The 8,783-nt window shown below is 54.1% G+C and overlaps 2 protein-coding genes across 2 annotated transcripts; one reads left to right on the top strand and one right to left on the bottom strand.

Moving 5' to 3' along the window:
- CGCA056_v015208 (uncharacterized protein) lies at positions 1-702 on the top strand (the record flags this gene model as incomplete). Its single annotated transcript, XM_037330448.1, has 1 exon — positions 1-702. A coding segment is annotated over one exon (702 nt), but the record flags the coding sequence as incomplete, so codon positions are not given.
- A 1,753-nt stretch (positions 703-2,455) lies between these two features.
- Positions 2,456-3,385, bottom strand: CGCA056_v015207 (uncharacterized protein; the record flags this gene model as incomplete). Its single annotated transcript, XM_037330447.1, has 3 exons — positions 2,456-2,819; positions 2,879-3,012; positions 3,188-3,385. 3 exons carry the CDS (start codon positions 3,383-3,385, stop codon positions 2,456-2,458), a joined length of 696 nt encoding a protein of 231 aa, XP_037171163.1.
- Positions 3,386-8,783: the final 5,398 nt, after the last annotated feature.

Here is an 8,783-nt window from a genome sequence, read left to right as displayed (position 1 = left end):
ATCACTACATTCAACCTACTCAATGTTGCTGTAGCTGTTGATGTCTCCCAGCCAGCCCCTTACCCTCTGAGTTTCGACGACGTCGTCGCTGTGAACGAGGACGGTTCCCACAGAATCCTCAAGACAGCAGAGTATGACGCTCTACTAGCGCGTGTTGCGCCCGAAACCGTCCAGATGAACGTGCGGGTCACTGAGGGGGGCGGCCTCACCCGTCGTGACTGTAGAGGGAGCACGGAGGTCCAGGTCGAGTCTGACGAGGAGTTTCTTAACTGGGATGTCGCTATCTCGCCCATATTGAGCTCCCATGGAGGCACTGCTACTGTTTCCGTGGCTAAAGGCTACTCCGTTGGGAATTCAGTTATTGTTGGCTCGACCGCTAACGTTGCCTTCGCAAAAGTGGCCCTAAGCATGTCTCTATCGGTTAATTACGCCCAGCGTTGGACGACTTCCGATAGTCAGACTCTCAGCTTCACCGTCCCGGAAGGCCAGCATGGCCTCGTCGTGTCACAGCCGCTCGTCCGTCGGGTCACCGGGCGTCTGCTCACCGGCTGCAGCCATCGCCCGACCAGCACGCCGTTCACTTCCGACACCTACACTGACCAAAGCTTCGGCAATCTCGATTTCGTTAAAGGCGTCATACGGCTTTGCAACAGCACCGTCTACCCTATCCCTTACTGTAACGGTCAAGGCTTCCACTACTAGGACAGCGGGGACAGATTGGGCCTGTAGTTGCCTTCAACGGGAGATCTCGGCGGCAAGGTGGATGGGAGGGGAGTACACAGTTGACTGCGCATGCCTTGGTGGGCAGAACAGCTGTTGCCCAGACGGTCTCATCTAAGGGCAAGGTGATTTGAAGACTCTATTGCTACCAGCGTGTGATAAAATGGTCTTTAGTGTGGTAAGGGCAATATATATGCCTTGACGCATGGATTGAGGCAGTGGTCTGGTGAGCGCAGGCGCGCTGTAATCAAGTATTTCGGCCAACAGAAGAGAGATGTCTAATAATACCTCAATCATTTGGAGGGATTCAGAGGCGAATAACGTGAATATAATTTTCATAAGGTTGGAATTCAGAGTGTGATGTGGTTAAAGACTGAGGATAATAACAGAGCGGGGAGAAAGAAATGAAAGAAGTGGAAAAAGAAGTAGGATAAGGAAAAGAATAAAGGTAATGAAAAGGTTGATTTCTTCTTGTCATGGAAACCATGCTGCTGTAGATTGGTGTTGGGCTGTGAACGATGCGTCAGCCCTTCAGAAGGTGTGTCAGTTGCCCACCACCTCCAGATGACCGGCCTCAGCGTTTCCAGCAGCGCACACCAGGCGAAGAAGTACTCCTGCATTGAAGCCAAGCAGAGGTATCTAGGCCATTAAAGAGACAGAGAAGCCAAAGACCTCTATAAAGAGAAGAAACAGGAGGAAACCACAAGGCAAATCGATTACTCACAGTGTATTGATTTTGCGGATGGAATAAGCGTAGAGCGTTAGTGGCGTATCATGGAGCCGGAGCGGGGGAGGGGCAAAGCCATGAGGGATGGGATTAGCACAGAAGGCGGGAACTGCCACATGAGACTAGCTATCAGAACCCGCGACAGCGGAGAAGGAATATAAAAAGATAGACGAACCAGCCTTAAGAAGGTATCAGTAGAGGAACTAATTATGGAGCATGTGATGCTAAATCATTACACCCAATTGTTTCATAGACCTTACTCCCTTATTTGTTTAGTTGTATTCCAGGTTACCCCTCCTGAGGCTATCACCACGCTTGTCTACTGGACCCAGCATGGCGACTAACAGTATATTTCATTCCAGGACCGTCTCCCGTCGCTTGTGTACGTGTCAGGGTCGGCCGCTACGGTGCTGTCGGTGCACTATCCAGGGATCCGTAGCAATCATAGATACTTCATGTCATCAGCCGCCCTGTGATGTAACTACCTTAGGCCCTCCACTACAGACTATGCGACGTAATAGCTACCGCAGGTAGTCCCCATAGGTCTATAGCTAGAAAGCCTACGGCCAGGGATGATGATGATAACGGGTCGATCATCACCACAGCTTCCACTCTATACCACAGATGTACGTTCTCGACCCGCTCATGCCATGTACTGAATACCTTACCTTGAAGAAGGGAAATATAATCATAACTTACGGTCCTTAGGCCCTCCCCGTTTCATAAGGCCTGGCTAGCCTCTGGCAGGTCAGAAGGAGCCATGGAGCTTACAACAGCAATGTCGATCTCAGCTAGCTTCTACTTCTGTGATTTCTTCACCTTTCACTCGATCGAATGTCTCACAATTATATGATCAAACCAAACTCTTTTCCTTCTATAGGTACGTTCTATGGAACCAATGAATATTTTGCGCCCAAACACACAAAACATGAGATCAACAAAATGACGGCGCCCGAGAGCCTGAAGGAAGGCCCTGAGGCGGTAGCGCAGATCCCCATACTACTCCTCTTACTGTGGTTTTCCGATAACATTTTTCTTCCAGCTTCTGTAGTCGACGACCACGTTATCGGGGAGCCGCTTCCATTCCTTTTTGCAATCGACCTGGATATCTAGGTCCCTGTCGTTGACGAGGTCTGACGGGATGAGCAACTGCTTAGCCCCCTTCGCAAATTTGACCCCGGGATCGTTGGTTTTGTCAATCTTTGACATTCGAAGGGCGCGATGAAACGCCTCGTCGTCAACCTTCACCTTGTTAACGGTTTGCTTGGCCGCCCACTCATACTGCTTATTGATATTCCACCAGGTGTTTTCCGGGATCCAGGCTTTAAGAACGTTCTCGACGGCCTTCTTATTAGCGGTTACATGACAATGCCTGAACGGAGAATGGCGGTTAAGGTTAAGTAGTCTAGTGGTGGTGTGACATGTACGTACCAATCACCGGGGTTCCCAACCCACTGCCCGGGACCAGATGTGAGGTAAACGCCCTTTCCGATTTGCGCAGCTCCACGTGTTAACCCGGGGTTATACACAAGTCTATGCTCCCTGTTGTACGCCCTTGCTTGGTCCTAATTTCTTCGTAAGTCTGCGGTATCATACTGGCGCCAATCTTCCTGGTGCGGGATGGGGGAGAAAAGGAGAAAAAAAAAAGGAAGAAAAAAACAGGCGGAAAGAGAAAAGAAAAACAAAAAAGGCAGAGAGAAAAAAAAAGAAAAAGGGGGGGGGGGAGGGGGGGGCTCTTACTGGATGAACAGTCCTGTAGCCGATTGTGACGCGACCTGCCTGCGACGTTGATGCCGAATTCCCCCCCGGCGTCGACGCCGATTTCCCTCCCGAAGTCGACGCACAGCAGCCTCCTTGGCGAGGCTCTAAGGGTACGGAGGCGACGCCCCCAATAAGGGCAGTAGCCCACAAGACAGTGACGATGCTCGGAGTGATCATCATAAGGGCTTTCCAACGGAAGATGTAGTAGAACTGTAGGTTAGTAACCAGGGTAGTTGGACTGTCTCGGCTGGGTCAATGGGCATAGCTGCTTCTTATACTTATACTTGGGAGGGCTTCAACACAGAGATCACAAGCTCCCATCGATTCGGGCCTGGCATGGAAAGACCGGGGGTTTCCAAGCATGTGCCGTCCTTCGATAGACGCGAGCCGCCGCAGAACAGGGCTGCACCGCCAGCGGCAACGCCGCCGTATAACGCAGGGGAATGCATTAAACGTCGGCCACTGCCGAAATGACTAACAAATAATAGAGTGCAAGCACACGAACGGTTTTGCGCGGGCCGGCGGACGTGGGTGGGCGAAAGCGAACGCAGCAGCGACATAACAAACGTCCACAACCACAGCGATAGCCCTTGGCGGCAGCCTTGCATTTCTTGAGAAGCTGTTGTAGAGCTATTGAGGTACGGTATGCATCACCCTGATAGACCGGACACCGCTGGCGGTTCGTCCGAGACTGGGGGGGAAACAAAAAAAAAGAGGAATATATAAAAACCGAAAGCAAGACAGTATGCTGTGGGTAATGGAAACATTTTTGTCCCACATCTCGGGTTGTCCGATAGGCAGGGGGAACATCTGTATAGGGTCGGGTCCTTGCTTGGCATCGAGGCACACCCGAGTAACTGTATACAACTATTGGCTAGAAACATATGCGCCGCCCGTGTCTTCTCTTCTCTCCGACCACCCCTGCCCGAACGGGGAACCTCGACGAGCTTCACAGAGTCCGCCCCCTCCCCCCCCCCCCCCCCCCCCCTCCTCCCCCCGGCGCCAAGCCACCTCGTCCAAGTTCCCTCGCCTGGCGACACATCGCAAAGACACAAGGTGCTAACGACTTATAGAGGTGGAAGGCGTACGCGTGCATCTTAGGACCAGCAACAAATATACCGCAGCGTCTTACTACAGAGCTGGTTATAGAATCGTTTTGCAAGGGGGGGAAGGAATGGCCAGGCTGAACATGCCGGAGTCGCCGCTGTTGACGCGAGATTGGCACGCCTACTACTAACGACCGCAAACCATTCCCGACATAACGTGTCCGCTGCTCAACAGGCCCCGTCAACATTAACATGAGATTCAATCTTCAATTACAGAGGCTACCTCATAATCTTCTGCCCAGTCTATCTTATTAACTGACCAACTAACTCCGTATTATTGAGTAGTTCAGACACCATCCATTCTATAGGTCTATCAGTATAGACGACAAAGGCTGGATAGTCGTTATGCGTAAGCAGGCGCGTTTGCGATGGCGTCTGGGTGCAATTTGACGCAGAGGTCCGGGTTCCGGGTCGTCCAGCTATGTGACTGCATGAACCCCAGCTGCAGGCTCATGATGTCCTAAGTGGCCAGCGAACAGCCTTCTCCTTCGATCTTCGCTCCAAGCTTTCATGGAGGCAGTACGTCACCGCATTAGCCAAGCCGATGAACTGGCTCGAGCTCTGCAGAGCCGCCAGCAGCAAACCATGCGATTCAACCCCAGACGCTTCCATCACTCTGTTCACAAGGGCGGGGATCCAGAGCAGGATATACAAGATGGGATACGAGTTGAGGAGCATCATACGCCTGATACGCCGCTCCAACCTCCGGGTCTGCTCGTCAATCGAATGATGAGCCGTCGCCGCAGCGGTGAGGTTCGGCAGCATTACCTTATCACTCGCGCCGACGTCTCGGCTAGAGCTCGGTCGGGAGTCCGCCAGATAATCATCTCCCCACGGTTGAGAGTTACACGGCGATAGCATGCTTCTGGTACTGCTGTCTGATGTCAAACACCTCGTAACAGGCAACGCTGTGGCGTCCGTCGCCAGCGGGGGAAGGTCGTATCCCAGCGGTTCTGCGGTCCGTGGAGGGTGTCCCCCACCCATAGCCGCGACTTGCGGCCGTGGCCAATCCACGTCCAATCGACTCACGGTCGTCTGGCGTGCTGTCAACGGAGCAGCAGTGGTCGTCAAGCTTCTGGTCCAGCCTAAGGAAGCCGGCGCCATTGCAGCGGGCCGAAGGCGCTGGCCGAGGTACCACCAGACATAAGCGTAGATGGAAACGGTGGCAAACATGATCCACAGACGCCAAACGTAGGTGAGGGCAAATCGGAGATCTGGTCGGTCCCACGTTATCCAGCACCAGTTCCCGCTGACGGGCCCCACGACGCCGATGGCAGCCGCCGCGACGCTGGTCGCAATAGGGACGATCCACACGCAGAAGCAGATGGAGACCCTCTCGAGGAACGTCCCCTCCGCCATGGACGTTTTTTGTTTCACTACCAGAAGTGTGGCAATGGCGATGGCGAGGATGGAAAAATCGGACGCTTGCACTGACAGTTGACCAATCACGCTGTTCAGGACACATGCTGTTCCGCGTCGCAACCCTTGGTCTCTGATATATATAATCCCCGAGACGGTGTTGTTGGCCGAGTTAATGAATTCTTTTTTCGTTTGGAAGCCGTTAGCCCTCTCGTCTTCTCGGAATAATGTTAACGGGAACCACTTTACCGGCCACCATGAGGTTGAGAATGAGGATGTGGCGCAAAGACCGGCGCCGGGTGCGGTGGAGACCGATGGAGATCAATGCGCCAAACGTCGTCAGGAACGAAAGACTACTCCCCATCAACGTCAAAGACGCAACTAGTACGTTGAAAGCCATTGTCGACGTATGGCACCACGATGCTGTAGCTCTTTCCTATACAACTACCTCACGCAGAAGCCTTCACTTTGCTCCGTGTAAGGTCGAATATATGACCAGCGAGAGACCATCTTCGCCGTACTGGCCCAGTTACACGATGACCGGGAACCGTCGCGGATTGGGGTCCATCCAACTTTCAATTGCGGGGCTATAACTGACCGGTAGTGCCATTCGAACCTTAGCAAGGGCGCGTCTCCACCAAACCCGGTCAAAGAAAAAAGAAAGGCGTGGGGAGGGGAAGGAAAAAAAAAAAAAAAAAAAAAGAAGAAGACTCTCCGAGGGGGAGGAAGAGGGAAACATAGGAAAAGGATGAGGAAAAAATTGGGGGCCCTCACGGCGCGGCGTGATCTATGTCAGGGTGAACTAAACGCCATTTGGCCGATGGCATGGCATTGTCTGGGCACCGGAATACCGTTTTAACCCTAGTCGTGATCTAAACGGAGTGGGGCCGAGGTAGCCGCAGGTGAGGCAGTCGGCAAGGGACACTAGAAAGACAAGGGGTCAAGGTGGGGGAAGTGAGGTCTACTTTGCCGACCAAGGTGTTTTTTTGTTCCCTGTCTCCTTCGGTTCCGGTGCCCGCCGCGGAAGATTGTTCGTTAGAAGTCTTGAGTCTGCAAACAACCGGCTTCGGACAGTCCGCAGGCAAGCTGGACAACCGCGCGTTTGAGCTACCAGGTCAGCGGCCACTGCTCGGGGCCTCGCAGTCATCTGTACACTGCCTGCTGGTCTACCGGCCTGCTGCAAGAAAGTCGCGTCTCCCATCCCTCGTTAGACTGTGGCATAAGCATTCGGTACGATGCTGGATCAAGAGACGGTTACCACATGTATCAACCATTGTCTGACGATCTATGATGAACACCGCTTGACGGCTGGTAGATTGAGATTAAGATTAGCGTATATATAAATATGCTCGGCGATTCACTAGGATCCGACCTGCCTGCCTTCGCCCTCGGTCGACCCAGACAGCCGTCATTTGTCAACTGACGCTGTGTTCTTGGCGCAAGCCTACCCGTGTTGCCTCGTCTTGGATTCGGATGCCTCACCCGGATACCTATTGTATTATTACGTACATACTATGGTAACCAGATTTCGTACGTACCGCAACCGTCATCGAGGCGCACATGCTCAAACGTGTACGAGTCAACGCTGGGGGATTTTCTGCTTGGTCAACCCTCCAACAAAATCCCCCACTCGTCTCTCGACCTCACAGAGAGCTAATTTTAGGTCACCACGACACGACAAGAAACTGACATCGCCGGCATCCACGGCTTGCCGCAGGTCCGTCGCCGATTCCGTGAGCCACCTGGGCGACGGCTTTCAAGAGAAGGCTTTCAAGAAAAAGACCGAGCGAGCTCGACGTCCGGCAGCAACATAGCGCGACTAACGTCTAATTGGTAGGAACTATACTGTTTCTACTTGACATATCCCCGAACGCCAACCATGCTAGTTGGGCATAGCATGAGCCGCTGTTTAGAGGGCAACGAGATCTTTACAGGAACGCCATCATTATCTATTGTACTTCATTGATTACCTAGTACATTGCTACTAAACAGAGCATGAGGTCCATCCATCCCATGGCCGTCCACCACACACCACACTTATTACAGCGTGCCGAATCTTGCTTAGACTGTCTTGATACTAACGGGTTTCAGCCTTAGGACGCTAGTTCCGGGCAACCAAACCCGCGCACATCCTCTCGACGAGCTCGAAGGTGTTGTCGAGGGCATTCGTATCGGCCAGGTTCTTCCGGAACGGCCTGATGCCGTCCGTGTAGTGCTTCCTGTTGGTCCTGATCTTGGAGAAGGCGTCCCGGATCTCCCTGACGGACACGTAGTCCGTCTTGGAGAGCGCGGCGTAGGGGATCTGCGGCAGGCCGATGCCGACGCCCATCCTCTCGAGGCGACGTGCGAAGTACGTCTGGTCGGCGGCGTAGTCCGTCGGCAGGATGATTTGGGGGACGCCGGCGGCGATGGCGTCCGTCATGGAGCCGACGCCGCCGTGGGTCAGTACCAGGGACATTTCCGGGAACAGCGTGGCCCACGACGTCTCACCCACAAAGAGATGGAAGACGCGTCCGTTGTGGGTGACGCGCCGGAAGCTGGACTCGGACCGTTTGACGTTGTGCAGGATGATGAAGCTCCAGTCGGTGAGGGCGGCCAGCTCCTGCTTGGCGACCTCAAAGAATGCCGGGAAGGCGTGGTCCTTGTCGAAGGGGCGTTCCTTCATACCCATTCCCATGTAGAAGATGGGCCGCTTGCCCTGCTTGTCGATCCACGAGTACACCTCTCCCTGGCGGCCCGGTCTGGCCGTGCTGGAGCGAGCCGACAGCCGGGGTAGCTTGCCGACCATGGCCGCCCCGACGGCGCTGGGGGATGAGCTGTCCCAGATCTCGGGCTGCTGTGCGTAGATGCGGATATGGTTGGGCTTGATGTCCTTCTTTGTGAGGGCGGTGGAGCGGATGCCGGGAAGGTAAAAGACCTGGAGCTCGACGAGGATCCGGTCCCGGGTGGGCGCCGTCAGCTGCTGGATCTGGCGGCGCTGGTCCGGTGTTGTAGCGGAGGGGGGGATGAAGTGGCTCGCGACGATGAGGTCGGGCGACCAACCGTGGAGGATGGACGCCATTTTCTGCATAAACATGGCGACCGCCTGGTCGCGCCGGGGCGGGTTCGTC

Source organism: Colletotrichum aenigma, assembly GCF_013390185.1.
Source record: "Colletotrichum aenigma strain Cg56 chromosome Unknown KSG_Cg56_contig76, whole genome shotgun sequence".
Lineage (NCBI taxonomy): Eukaryota > Fungi > Ascomycota > Sordariomycetes > Glomerellales > Glomerellaceae > Colletotrichum > Colletotrichum aenigma.
This window is presented reverse-complemented; position numbering and strand designations above follow the sequence as displayed.